Genomic DNA, 15,010 nt, shown 5'->3' with positions numbered 1-15,010 from the left:
CTGAAATTAAATAAGTTGCCATCCATTGCTGCCTTACAGAATGCCTATCATAGACATAGCAATGTAACCACTGGAGCTGATTATAGCAAATAGTACACTGCACTCTGTAATAATGATAATGTAATAGAGCTAATGCAATCAGGCTTAAAAGTGATGTATATTATGTAATATATTTACCTTACATAAATTCAACAATCTCAGTTGTTGCTTATAGGCATTTATTTCTTCACGTGAGCATGTTGTAGGATTCCTTAGAAAAATATGGCAGCTAAAAGTGAAAAACTTAATCAATATACAGTATATTTTAAATATGCATGTTATATGAATATTAATTTAGGTTTCATTCAAATTAAGTCAGTGGTAGCAATTACAAGTTCATTATTGTTTATGAACCCCACAGTTTTTACACCCAACAATGCAGCATGTAAAGCCTAACATGACTCAGGGCTCTATTTATTAACATTATTTTTACTAAAATAAAGTGAAAAGGGGTGTTTTCACACCCTTTTCACATTATTTTAGTTTCACCTGTATTTATTACAGGGCAATTGGAGTAGAACTAGTAAAATTCTACTCCAACCCCCAGTATCACTTATTTTTAGTAAAGCAGATCGCATTTCCCATAATTGTAATGGGAAATGTGATCTGTGTGCAAGTTACTAAAAATAAATTGTAAAAAAATACCGGGGGAAGCCCTGTGATAATAACGCCACCTGGAGGTGGCGTTATCCAGGGTCTCCCCCGATTACCGGGCTCCCACTCTGCTCTAACGGGGAGAGCAGAGGCGGGAGCCGGTACCAGTAATCAGCTATGTGGTCTAAAGAGACCGCAAGCTGATTGCTGTAAAAAAAAGAAAAAAAAAATTAAACATTTTTTTTTTTCACTTACCTGAATCCAGGGACCGGTGATCGGGGCTCCGGTGATGGCTCCTCTCCGGTCAGCTGGTCTCCCACAGTGCACTGGGGCCCGGTCATCAGGTGATCGGGCCCCAGTGCAGTATGGGAGATCACCTGATCGGGAAGCCCGGAGAAGACCACCGGAGGCCAGGAGGATGCAGGTAAGTGTAATGAAGGGAGGGGGGGTCGCGGGGGGGGGGAGGGGGGGGTCGCGGGGGTCCGCGATCGCGGGGGGCGGGGCTTAGCGCTGGGGGGCAGGGCTTAGCGTCGGTGGGGGGATAGTAGCGGTGGTCGGTCGGCGCATGCGCGTGCTCTTAGTCGCGGTATTTTTTCCGAAAATACCACGACTAGAGTGCGGATGGGATCCGCAGGGACAGAGCTTTATCGCAAGCTCTGTCCCTGCAAGGGATTTATAGTAAATCCCTGTGATATTACCTGAATTCGCAATGCGAATTCACTCGGTAATATCACACTACAATCCGCATTCAATATGCGGATTGTAGTAAATAGAGCCCTATGTGATCTAATCACTAAATAAATTCAGTAAATTATCTTTCAAATGCCAGCATTTAACAAAATCCTCAGATGTCAGATATTCAATTATTTTATTTTATAATCTTAGGTTCCATTTTCTAGTAACAGTAAATGTAATTTAATATCCAGATATTAGCAATTAATTCCTTATCAACTAGTGAGAAAACTGAAAGGCCTGTACATATTAATGGGCATGTTTATATTGATGTGCAAGAACAAGACACCAATCACAGGGCACAAGCAAGGCAATATATTTAGGACCTGATTCAGATCTGCAAAATGCCATCGCAGCTGCGATCTCTTATGGACCACAATTGTGAAAATATGCCAATGTCTCCAAAGTTTACCCAAACATAGGGAATCTCACTGCTGCCTTCTCATATACATCCAATGACATGCAACCACGTGAATATCAACGCAGATCTGGCAATCATGCAGCTTCTGAATAATTCTGACCTGCCTCAAACACTGCGGCTCTCCTGACATGCTGAGAGCTCTCATGCTACAAAGGAGATCGCAATAGCTCATTTATGCTCGCCCATGAAATGAAGTTTAAACGGTCCTAACACGCCAGCATTTACCTAATCACCCCCTGTTACCTCCCCCAAATGCTGACTACTTGTCACTCACTTTGCAAGGGACTGCTGCTACCTCTAGTTCACATGTAAAATAAATATTAAAAAAATTATGGAACACACACACCAAAGTTTTTATTATTTTATTACACATGAACTCACTAATTCACTCACTCACAGTCACACTGTATACTTGTCCCTATCGCCTGTCTGTCCCTTTGTCCAGTAGAATTCTGATTGGTAAAAAAAACAAACTCACCTACACCTTGGTTCTGGTACTCTTCGGTCCATGTAGGCATCCTTGGTCTTCTTAAAATAAAAAAAAATGCTGACCCACGGACATAAGTACCTCTACAGATGGTACTTCGCAAATGATGGCTCAGCTGCTGCATTTCCCACAGAAATGCATTGGCTGAATGTTCATTGGCCGAAGAGGCAACTTCAGTGGTGGGAACCGCTAAGTTACTAGAGTGCATACCCACCATTGAAGTTAATGGTGGGAACCGCTCATTGGTTGAGTTTCCATGTTCTCTCACCATATTACATGTGTGAGTTATAAATAAAAAGGTTAGCTCTAATGTTGCATTTTTTTTACAACTCGCACCCTATTACATTTAGCCCACTGAGTGCGGACGTCGAACAGTATCTCCAAAAATAAAAATTCTAAGCATTGTTATACAATTTTTAGATTCTCTGTACCTTCTTTATGTATGATATACTAACCTTAGCATCTAATTGCATGACTAATTCATTTTGGAAACTTTTTACTGAAACTTGTACAGATAGCTCCCTCAGGGTTCTATTTACTAAGCAGTGTTAGGAGACAAAGTGAAAGGAGATAAGGTACAAGCCAATCAGTTCCCAACTGCCATTTTTCAAACACAGCCTGTGACATGGTACTTAGGAGCATATTGGCTGGTACCTTATCTCATTTCACTTTGTCTCCTAACACTGCTTAGTAAATAGACCCCTAAGTTCTTGTTACACATTTACGCAACAGTGGGGGTACAGGTACAAGTGTTTATCGTCTAGTGTGTACCCGGCTTTAGTGGTCAGTTACAGTGATATACCATAGTAGAAATTACTCCTTTGCTGTGAGATAGAGAGATACATGGGTTTCCTGAGAATTACAGGAGGCAGGATACACACACAATTCTTAAATCTGGTGTTGCAAATCAATTATTTGATCTGTGTAGTCCTTTATCAGGACTCAGCGACTTCATGTGCTGGGACACGTCGTTACTGATAAATGTGACATCATAGCACAACAAGCACCAGGGGAGCAGGAAGATGTGCACTGGGTGCATCCCAAGGATCTGTAAAAGGTGCAGTGGATCAACAATTGTGTCCACCACTGGACAGCGGCACTAGTCACACTAGTCACCCTCCCCTCACTATAGCTCAGTGCATAGTTGTAGACCTGGCCAGTAAGAATATGAACCTGATTTTAAAGAACTTGTATAACTTGGGCAGGTTTGAATCCAAGCTTTGAGTCAAAGAAATGACTTACTCAGTATGAACACTATCTGTCCTGGCAGACTCCATGATTAGGGCACTAATTTTGTAAGGGATCTTGTATTAGACACATTGTCAGAGTGGGAAACATGCCCATATCAGTGCAGGCAGTCAAACAAGTCAAATTCAGTACATGAGTCATCAAGCTGAAACATAGTCAAGTACATACTAGTGTTGGTTCACTGATAACAATAGTAGGAATGTCACAGGGGGGATGCGGCCATAATCCCGACCGTGGGTATTCTGGCTCTCAGAATGCCAGCGCCAGAATCCCAACATCCCGACTGTCGGAATCCAGAAGGTAAGTAGTGGGGTTAGGGGGGAGGGTAAGTGTTAAGCTTAGGGAATAGGGTTAGGCACTAGTGGGAAAGTTAGGGTTAGGCAGTAAGGGGAGAGGGTTAGGTTTAGGGTATTGGGAGGGGGAGGATAGGTTTAGACACTAAGGGGGAGGTTAGGTTCATACACCAGGGAGGGAGGGTTAGGGTAGGGAGAGGAGGAAGGTTAGGAAACCAACCAACAGGTGTCAGTATCCTAACACTGTCAGGATGTTGGAATCGAGATTCTGACTGCTGGTATCCTGACTGCCGGCATCCTGTACCCAACCTGGTCACAGGTATATACCACAAGGAGACAGGTTGGACATAGACATGAAGCAATCAGTATCATATCAAACTTAAAAAAGAAGGTCATTTTTAGATTTAACATATCATCACCCTAAACCACATGGAACGCTGACTCAGGAGATAGATACATTGCTATATTAAATTATTGCAATATCATATCAGGTTACTATAGCTTAGTACTGTACATAGGGATGTAGTCGGAATCCAAAAAATCAGGATCCGGTGATCAGAATATCGGTGGCAGAATTCCAACAGCAGTCGGAGTTCCGGTGCCAGAATCCTGACCACTGACATCCTGTCGGTGAATATTAGGGTTAGGGTTAGGCACTAGGGAAAGGGTTAGGGTTAGGCTGTGGAAGGGAAGGGTTAGGCTGCGGGGGGGGTTAGGGTTAGGCTACAGAAAAGGTGGGTTAGGGTTAGGGGGAGAGTTAGGATATGAGTTAGGGGTACTTACCTAATGCTGTTGGGATTCTGACTGTCGGCATTCTGACCGCCGGGTTCCTGTACCCAAACCTGTACATATGCTTTAGATGTAAGTGACAGTATGATTGTGATTTAAATTTCTTATTTTTACAAGTGTAATTCATGCTTTCCAATCCTTGGTGCTACTAGGTGAGGACCGTTGGCTTTGTACATTACTTCTCCAACAAGGCTGGCGTGTGGAATTCAATGCAGCATCTGATGCTTATACTAATGCACCCCAGGAGTTTCAGGAGTTTTATAATCAACGCAGAAGGTGGGGACCTTCAACCATGGCAAACACCATTGATTTATTGCACAGTGGGAGAGAAACGGCAAAGAAAAATCCTTCCATTTCTAATGTCTACATCCTATACCAGACATTAACAATGGCATCTTCTATTTTAAGTCCAGCTACAGTATGCTTAATGATCGCAGGTACAGTACAACTTCATTATTTGTATTTCTTTTTTTAATAATTTACTATCATAAGGAATTATCCTGCATTTTTGTTCACATTGTATTAATTCCACTTCAAATTCAGCACAGAACTATGATATAAAAATGAAAGTGGTAATACACCTAAGTGGCAGCAAATGTCTTAGGGTAGGTTTAATAACTTTTGTCCAAGAATTATTAAAAATGGGGATATATTCAGTGCCACAGAGGATGGCATTTGGTGGGGATTGTGCATTATGTGCTACATGTTTAAGTGTAGTTTTTTAGCAACAAAAATTAAGGAGATATAAAGAGTCAGTTTCATCATGGTGCACTCATATCCCTTCCAGAATAAAGATATAAAACCAACTTTTATTAGGTATGCTCTAGAATCATACACTGATATCAAACAATTTATATGTTAAGTTATAGCAGATTTCTGCATATGTACAGTATATCAACTAATTGTCATTGAACGTAAAACACGCTGTTGGGCTCAAAGTAAGCAAACTATTAAAATAAAGAGATAATAGTGAAGAATAATAAAGAAAGTGATTAGAATTGTTGTTTACTGTTGTCTTGTATCATTTATTAATTTGTCTGTGTGTAGTCTGTGCTAAATACAGGCTTCTGTGTCAGAAATACAGTAGGTAGTCTGGCAAAGAGGGATCTTTGCCATGTTCTGTATAAATACTATATGTTGTTCCCTGCTGGATATATTATGGGGATGCAGTTCATTTACCAGCGTCCGGATTTCGACGCTGGAAGCCCAACTCTGTACTAAAGATAGGCGTCTAAATGCTGATGCCTATCTTTAGCCAGACGCCAAAATCCCAACACCCGGGATCCTGAACGAAGGAAAGCTGGGACTGTTAGATGTTAGTTTTAGGCACGCCCTGGGGGATTTAGGGTTAGGCACCCCCCTGGGGAGGGTTAGGGTTAGGCACCACTGGGGGGAGATTAGGGATCACCGGGGGGAGGTTAGGGTTAGGCACCACTAAGAGAGGGTTAGGGTATTTACCCGTCCCTGTTGGGATCCTGACGGTTTGGGCTTCCAGCATTGGTATTTAGTCTACTGGCAATACATCCAATGGTATTACATACCGATTCCATATTATGGGCCATTTGGGATCTAGTGCCCTGTGCCTTTCTTTTGACATTTGTAAGATTACGCAGCTGACTACTAATGGAATTCATCTGCTGCATCTGCATGGCCATAAAATGAATCTGGATTTGATGGAAGCTGTCCAGGGATTGGGCCATTTTATTCAAAAATGGGCTGGATTGATGTGTGTTTGTGGGCTGTTGTGGGGCCTGCTGTTGATCTTCAGGCTCTATGCCAAAGCCTGTATTGTTTTCTTCTTGTCGGCAACAATGGATCGACTGGGGTGAGGATTATTTCCTACTGGTCAGTATATTCGTCAATCACCACAGGTCTTGGTGGAGCCGCATGAGAAGGACCTGAAAAGTGGTAAATAATGTTATGTTTTCATACTTTGAATAATTAACAACACTGTCCCTAGTAATTTTGCCTCCTAACAATGCATGTCTCGTGGATAGCCATGCTTGTGTACAGTTGTTTTCTGTATTGTCTTCATTAAGTTATTGTTTTAAGCACATTACAAGCATGGTTTTAAATTTATTTCTGGATGGGAAGTTTGCTTCTTCAAAAACACCTTTCTGCTGCTATTCTTAAGTTGAAGCCCCATAAAAGTGGGATAGTTACTTTCATATTTCCACACATTAAAGTGTCCCAGTTCTTATTATGTAACATTATAGTGTCCTCTCCATTACAATGAGCAGATTAGATTATGCCACATTATAGTGCCCCCTTACCAATATAACATCCACTACACACACTACACACACACACACAATTTATGACACACAATTCTGCCTGGCCAATGGGTCAGACCCAAATGCTTACCAGGCTATTTGGCATTCAGCTATATAACCTGGGTCCAGGATCCCCTAACCATCTGAGTCCCATATCAATAGCACCCCTTGCATCCACTATAGTCATGTGGCATATTTGGAATCAACAGCCTCACTGTCGTTGTTTTGTGGACGATGCCTTTTTGCAGCCTGGATAGAAGGCCTTTTCTGTTGTGCAGCTAAGGAAATAAGTAAATAAAGGGTGAAAATTTTACACATATACATTGTACACATATGCAAGTGCTACTTCCTCTGTTAGGATTCTTCACAGTCATATGGATTTTGAGATAAGATTTAGTGTTATTAAATCAGTAGTATTTTTTTTTAAAGGGCCTAACACTAACTTTACACTGAAATATGCTGGTACATTTAAAATGTAAAAAAAATATTTGGCTACTCACCAGGACAGATTTGAGATGGAGGACAATCCGAATTCTCTAATATGGGTTCCATTGAACCATGTATGCCATGTATTGAATGGGTGCTGCAGGCCCACCCGCTGTTCTCCAACCTTCATGCAGCTCCTCCACCATCTTTGCTTTCAAGACATGTTTCACTTTATTGAAGCACTTTTTTACGTTGTTCACACAGTGTCGGAAGGTGTAGACAGCATTGATGGCATCAGTGACAGTCTGCCACTATGCCTTCTTACATGCCTGGGTGGTAAGTTGTGACTGGGCACATTTCTCCTCATAGGTGAAGTACATGTTCCTGCTGGTACGCTTCATCCTAGGGGCACAAAAAGTGGTCTCTTCCTCCTCCTCCTCCTCCTCCTCCTCCTCCTCCACCTGCTGCTCCTGCTCCTGACCACCCTTCTCCTCTGGCTGGGTAACAAACACCTCCTCCCTCTGTTCACCCTCAACTAGAACCTGAATGACATATTTGCTTGATGATATCAAACAAAACTCTCTCTCTCTCTCTCTCAATAACAAAACCTCCACTCCTACCCTCTTTCCTTTCAAAACCTATCAAAGGACAAAATGGCAGAGGTGGGATTTATATAGGGCCTGTGACGTCCAACTCAGGTGACTTTTGGGGACCAATGGATCACTTTCTTCCAAACAAAGCAGCTCGCATTTCTATTTGTGAGATTTAGAGATGTCGCGTGGTGTCCCATGCAAGCTACATCAGCACCGGAAGTCTCACACCCTTTTACATAGTGTGAGTTGTGGAACATTCTCGCACCGAAACCGCAGCGAGTAATTGCGAGTTCATACTTACACATTAACTTGCACCCTATTACATGTCACCCAATGTTTTTAACTTATAATTCTCTTGTTACATCATACGACATGTTGTATTAAGTGTGTACCTATTTCTGACACAGAAGCCTGTTTTTAGCACAGACTACAGTGCACATCAATTCTTATCACTTTCTTTATTATTCTATACAATTCTCATTTTATTTTAATACTTAACTTGCTTTGAAACCAACAGACTTTTTGTTACACTCACTGACAATTAATTGATATACATATGGAGAATTGTGATATCAGTGTATGGTTTAGCATACCTAATAAAAGTTGGTTTTATATCTTTATTCTGTAAGGGACATAAGTGTACTGTAACATGAAGATTCAGACTCTTTTTATCTCCTTTTTTGTTGTATATGTATTTTACTCAGTTGGTGGCACCATTAAATAATTATATGTAATCAAGAAACCTTTTTTGATGAGTAAAAATACATTTGGTAACATCCCTTATTAGCAATTTATACGTTTATCCATTCAAGATCCCTGATGCTGGATATATTCTCTAACTGTTATTCAAGTATTTTTAGCAATAACATTTTAGATTTTACATATATTTCACAGAATTTGGTCCAAGGTATAGGTGTATCTTGCTGCCTCTGTGTATTACTGTGCATAGGCAACTGCTAACATAGGGGGTCATTCAGACCCACTCGCGAGCGGCAGTACGCTCGCAAGTGGGTCGATGTTCCCCACTGCGCATGCGCACGACGGAGGGAGCTCCATCGTGCGCATGCGCGAGACCCGGACTGCGACAGCCAAGCTGTCGCTCCGGGTCTCGCACCAAAGGGGACGTGCTGTCGAAGGTTGATTGACAGCACGCCCCCTTTGGTGGGCGTGCCGGGGGCGTGGCGGCCAGACGGAGGCGTTCCCATGGGAACGCCTACCGTCTGAAGCCGGCCCCACTGACATCACTAGTGATGTCAGTGGGAGCGATTTTGGCTCTGATAGAGCCAAAATCACTCCAGGGCTTGTGGCAGGAAGACCCTACCGCAGGGTCTCCGTCGCAAGTCCGATGGTCGCGATGGTCAAGACCATCACAACCATCTTTTTGGCCGCTCGCATATGCTGTGGGTGGTCACCCACAGCTATGCGAGCGGCCAGGAGGCTGCTCCATTTTCATGGAGGTGGGCCCTGATTCAGAGCGAGCGCTCTGGTCAGAGCGTCCGGCTCTGAATCAGGCCCATAGGCTCCAAGTAAAATTCTGGGCCCTGGTACTTAGGGAGGCCTGGCTAACCCATTGTAAATATGTATTCCATACTTACTGGAGGAGTGGCCACACTAACTTGGGTTAATGATTGTGCTTCCTTGACAAATCCAGGTCTTCAGAGAGGTCAGGACCTGGGCGCTTTGTACCCACCCACCCTTCTCAGTGACAATAAATGCTTGAGGGGCCAATAAGGGCACATCATCTGCCAGGTCCCCATAGCTGCTACCCAAGCTGATGTGGGCCGTACTTCTCTCTGCCATCTCCTCTGAATGATGCAGCTCAGTGTAGAAGAGTGCTCTGTCCTCGGCCAGCACTAGGGTTAATGATAGGTACAGTATCTAGGGCACCAAAACTAATACTGCTTAGAGTGGAGGAACTGTAGAGTTCCATACCTCTCTAACAAAGACAGCAAGAGGAGATGGACAGATGTACTGATAAGGTAAGTGACCAGAGGGTGTTCCTTCCCAGAAACTTTTTGGAGGCCCCTTCATATAGTTACTATGGAGAAAACAAATAACTTTTTATGCCCCTATTACTATGTACTGTTAAATACATTTTATTTGTTTCTAAATCCAGGTGCCTTCTCATTTCTTTTTCAATGGAGTGCCAACATCAGCATTGTGGTAGCAATAATTCCTCCTGGTCTTTATATAGGAGTGTGCTATTTGACAAAACCCAGCACCCAAATCAATATTGCTGCATTTCTCAGCGTAGGCTATGCATTTTTGATGACAGCTACATTCCTATGTATTATTGGTGAGTAAAATTTTTAACCCATGACATACAGTAAACTACTGCAGTTTTAAGTCATATTTACCAAACATTAAAAGTAAAGCCGCGTACACATTAGCCGATATTTTGAATGATATCGTTATCATTCAATATCAGCTAGTGTGTATGCGAGAAACGACCAGCGATGCAGGCTCCCGCTGGTCCCTTACGATAACCCCAGTCGGCTGTACATGCAGCCCAATCTGGGGATATCGTGAGTGATGCCATGCTGCTGAATGCCTCATGGCCCCACTCCCCCCCACCGCCATCCATCGCTGGTCAGCATCTGCAAGTACATATACACTTGCCAATGCCGGCACCCCGCCAGGCCCGCTGATGATGATATCACCGCATACTACACACATCATGTAGTGTGTATGCGGCTTTAGAAAGCATAATACTTGAAAAGTCACTTCATTACATTTCCATAGGAATAGTGAAAAAAATAAATGTACAGATGTGTCATGTACTGTCTAATTTTTGTAGAGTATATAAATGCAACATACAGCACACCCAAGCTCATTGGGAAACCTTTATGCATTGATCCCTTATTTTTATCTATTTTATGAATATGAATGACAATGCATAGGCACATTCATTCTTTTTTTATTTTGTATGTATTTGACTAATGTATATTGAATAAACTAGTAGTTTTGGACATGGAATTCTCTCTTGGGCTAAGTTCTGTGCAGCCGTACAGCCCTGTGACATGCCGGAGCATGTTAAATCTGACATCATTGCATCCCCCATAGAAACCAAAGGGGGCTGCAGCTGCTGTAGGAAATTGAGGGACTGAGCAGATATCTGAAATATCCCCTGCAGTCCCTCCATAATACATCTACAGGATACTAAATATTTGTGGCTATATCTCCAAAAAATGTGTGTTTTCGGGAAATTTGACACAGATATTTAATGATAAAAGGTTGTGTGTATGTATGTATATATATATATATATATATATAATGGCATGTCATTGTTTTTAATGCATACAGTATACGAATAAGTGAGAGGAAAAAAGGGAGAGGGATGGGGGGAAACAGCTCGCTGAATGCGTATGCAAATTTGTCAAAGTGACGACACGGGAAGCGATCGCTCACCAAGGTATAAGCACGCCCACCATATCTTAGCGAGCGGCCACTTTGTGTATGCATACGCCTAATCGCACAGGCAGTGCCACTAACAATATTAGAAATGAACCTCTATATACCCCTGCCTATACCTTCTGAAAACCTTCCTATAAACCTCTAAACACAACGCTAATTGCGTACGCAGTATGACCGCAAATAAAGACAGGAGTGGAATCTGTGGTTCCAACGCACAAGTATTATTCAGGTAAAAGTACAGTCAGTTACACGCAATCTATACATACATAATTTAGGCGTAAAAAGGAAATAATACAGACCCAAGTACAGTATACATACGCTTGCGCCTCCGGACCCAGAGATAGACCTCAGACTAGAGACCCCTAGTACATACAACCTTCAGCATGGACTCCTCAACCAGTATATGGGCACATGTATTTATTCCCCCCAGACTAAAGCAGGACAAAGGGGAAATTTCCTGCTGATATCATTGGTTCCCAGAGGAGAAGCATATGTTATGGCACATTTAACAGGTTGTTTCAAATAGACTTTCCCTGCCTCTAACAGTCGGAGTCTTTCTGGTAACGCCTCCTGTAACATTCCATCAGCTAAACATTTTGTTGCTTGTAAGTTCTGTGATCCGTAACTTGAGTTTGCATGATGCGATCTCTCCACCGATAACACCGGGATGCTGTAAAAAGCGTACGCATCAGAACGAAATCAAACACACCTTGCTTATCATGTATAATACCTTAGTTATCAAAAACCTCTATTTCTTAGCATTTAAACTAACTTAACCAACTTGAATCATACAATTTGATGCTAATGGAACCTTGTGTGCGAATATGTAGTGTGTGGGTATTCGGGGTTTGGTATAAGGACGCTAGTTATTAATGGGTGAGATTTAAGTGCATAATCTCTCATACACGAAGTGAACATCCAGCAGTGTGGATGGCTGAGGGTTGTAGTTCTACATGCCCTCTGTCAGCAGGCCCCCACCTGTTGTGTGTTCAAAGGAAAACAAAACCTCTTTTGTTCTCACAGACTCTTGTGTGAAATGCAAATGTATTACCACCTCAAGCTGTGGAGTTTGGGGCCATCCTGTCTAGGATTCAGACAAATCCAATTGTGTAGATCAATTCCTGGATTATATTACAATTGCCACAACTATACTTTATCTGCATCCAGGGATTCCCAATTTGTATGTAAAAATACCCATTGTCTATTCTTATTTACTTTTACTCAGAAAGCTTGTTTTTCCAGTTGCCCTTGGTAGATTAACAAAAACATTGCCATCTGTTCTTAGCTCCTGAGTTATAACTTGAATTGACGCTGGCCACAAAATGGTGTCTTGCGATCTCATTTCCAAAATGGAGTCTTGCGGCCATTCGCAATATGGCGTCGCCGCAATTAAATTTTAAACTGAACTTGTCTCAGCCAATTATTCAGCATCAACAGTCCACCCATTGATAGCTAACAACAATCTGCTATTAGAATTTAATTTAGGCTTACATTTACATATTATTTGGTGTTATTATGGGATGGCACAAGGTGGTTCTTAATCCATCAATAATGTGTCTCTAGGCGGGGGCATAAAACTACTATTATACGCACACCGCGGATCTTGGGAGATCATGTGACAGATGTGGGAATGCACCAGTCTTATAACAGCAGTTTTGAAGGGGAATTTGAGACTATACATTATCTGAGGTGTTCTATAAATAACATTACAATAATATCTTCTATGCATGTCTAAATATTATTAATTTAAATGATGGTACTTCCTAGCTCAGGGTTGTAATGCAGTTCTGTATCTACCTCGGTATACATATTATAATTTCTGACCACCATCATAATTTCATTCTTTCGTTTTACTCTGTTTTCACATTTTCCACACTTCAACACAATAGGAACACACCGGACGCATATGCCAATTACTATGATGACAATCAGTATAAGGATCAAGAATTTGCCTACGCTGGCGACCACTTCCTGGACCCACTCTCCTAGACCCGAGAACCATTTCACTGGGTTCAGCCATGACACCCATCCTTCTATCTTTTCCCCTGCTTCAGCCACTGATGCGTTATGGTTCTTACGAAATTCCCACTTTAGCTGCAGAATCTCATCCATCTTCTGGTCTATCACCTCCTTAGGGTCGCTGGTATCATTGGTGACATAAGTGCAACACTTTACTCCAAATTGGGTGGCTAACGTTACGCAATACCCTCCAGTAACAGCAGTTAAATAATTCAACACTAGCCTGTTTTGCACTAGTTCTTTCTTGTACGCTTGCATTTCTCTCCCTGTGTTCCTGAATGTGTCATCGTACATCTCGGTGATATTATCTATTAATTTAGCAAGTTCCTGGATATATCTAAAATTTAATGTACCCTTAGCAATCCTGGTGGGATCCAGGGCGACTAAAACTTGGAAGCCAGTTGTCTCACTGATTTACTGAGCGGCTTTATGCATATCACCAGGTATCATATTTCTCTTGCCTCTGTGTTCATATTGTGTGTGAAGATATGGTGATGGTGTGTTTTTATTTATACCCAGCATTTCAACATGTGTGAGGGTCATAACTTTTGGAAGTATTTTTCCCAAATAACATAACAATTACAATACTAAAATTGGTCAGAAACTCCCCTGATTGGCATTGCACTCCTCCTGAATCCACTCCATCAGCTCCGCCATCAGCTCACATCTCCTTTATCGGTCCCCCATCACAGACACTGAGTATCCCAAAACAGATCATCATGACAAAAACTCTGGAAAGAAAAAGAACTAGGATGACCACAGCAGACCACTCCATTGCTGGAAGCACTGATCTACACATTTCTTTAGCTCAGATATCTCACCGTCACCTTTTTAATCCTTCCGGCACAAGCTCGCAATCGACAGGTCCACGTTATCGGCCTTGTCTCTGCCTTGTATCTCCACCGGTTGGTTAACCTCCCTATAGTGAGTAGAATGGACCCACGTATCTTCCCCGGCCACCCTTTGAGGATGCTGTATCGTCAGATACGGATATTTCCACCGATCAGTCAAACAACCTGAGCTAAAAAAATTTTTTTGGATCATAACAAATTCTTCCAGATTTGACATCATGACAGGTTGCATTAGACATGTTAGTTAATAACACTCTCATTTTTGGTTATTCTCATTCATCTTCGTGAGACCCTGCACAGTAACCTCATTATCAATTTTTCACATGAGGCTGCCTGTTTGGACAGAATCTCAAAGGGGGGCAAATAAAGGAAAAGACAGTCTGGGATAATCTTAGTGTTGTTACCCATCATCTTACGCATGTTCTTGAAAACGTCACCTGGAAAATAAGTCCCCCTATCACTTTTAATAATTCTAGGGATATAGTATCTGCATACAGGTTCCTGCAATTAAATTTTGTTATTAATAGCTACTGCTCTAAATAATGCCTGGGCCACTGGGTTGGATAATATTCCGAGTAGTTGACCTTAGCCTGGCATGGCTGCCGTTTATCCTTTGCAAACTTGTGTCCTGTGAGTGGGAGACAAAGCACAACAGATTAATATCATTTAAACATGACCTAAAATACAACAATAAATCGTCCACATTTTTCATTAGAACAGATCCATTGATAGGTTGAAAAGATTGTAAACAGTCATATAAGGCCTGGGAGAAGATACTGGGGTTACCTATGAACCCATGGGAAACTCGTGTTCCTGTGTGGTGTTCTTCAC

General features: G+C 42.0%; 1 protein-coding gene across 2 annotated transcripts in view; it reads left to right on the top strand.

The window, feature by feature from the left end:
* The window catches only part of LOC148523927 (chitin synthase chs-2-like), a 196,061-nt gene that overhangs the window by 89,502 nt on the left and 91,549 nt on the right, over positions 1-15,010 (top strand). For both annotated transcript variants that reach the window (XM_088472539.1, XM_088472538.1), the window contains exons 8-9: positions 4,756-5,040; positions 10,012-10,191. In XM_088472539.1, coding sequence (XP_088328665.1) covers positions 4,756-5,040; positions 10,012-10,191 — 465 coding nt within the window. The remainder of the gene's footprint in view (positions 1-4,755; positions 5,041-10,011; positions 10,192-15,010) is intronic.

This window comes from Taudactylus pleione, unplaced genomic scaffold (genome assembly GCF_031769625.1).
Source record: "Taudactylus pleione unplaced genomic scaffold, aTauple2 ptg000125l, whole genome shotgun sequence".
Taxonomy (NCBI): Eukaryota; Metazoa; Chordata; class Amphibia; order Anura; family Myobatrachidae; genus Taudactylus; species Taudactylus pleione.
This window is presented reverse-complemented; position numbering and strand designations above follow the sequence as displayed.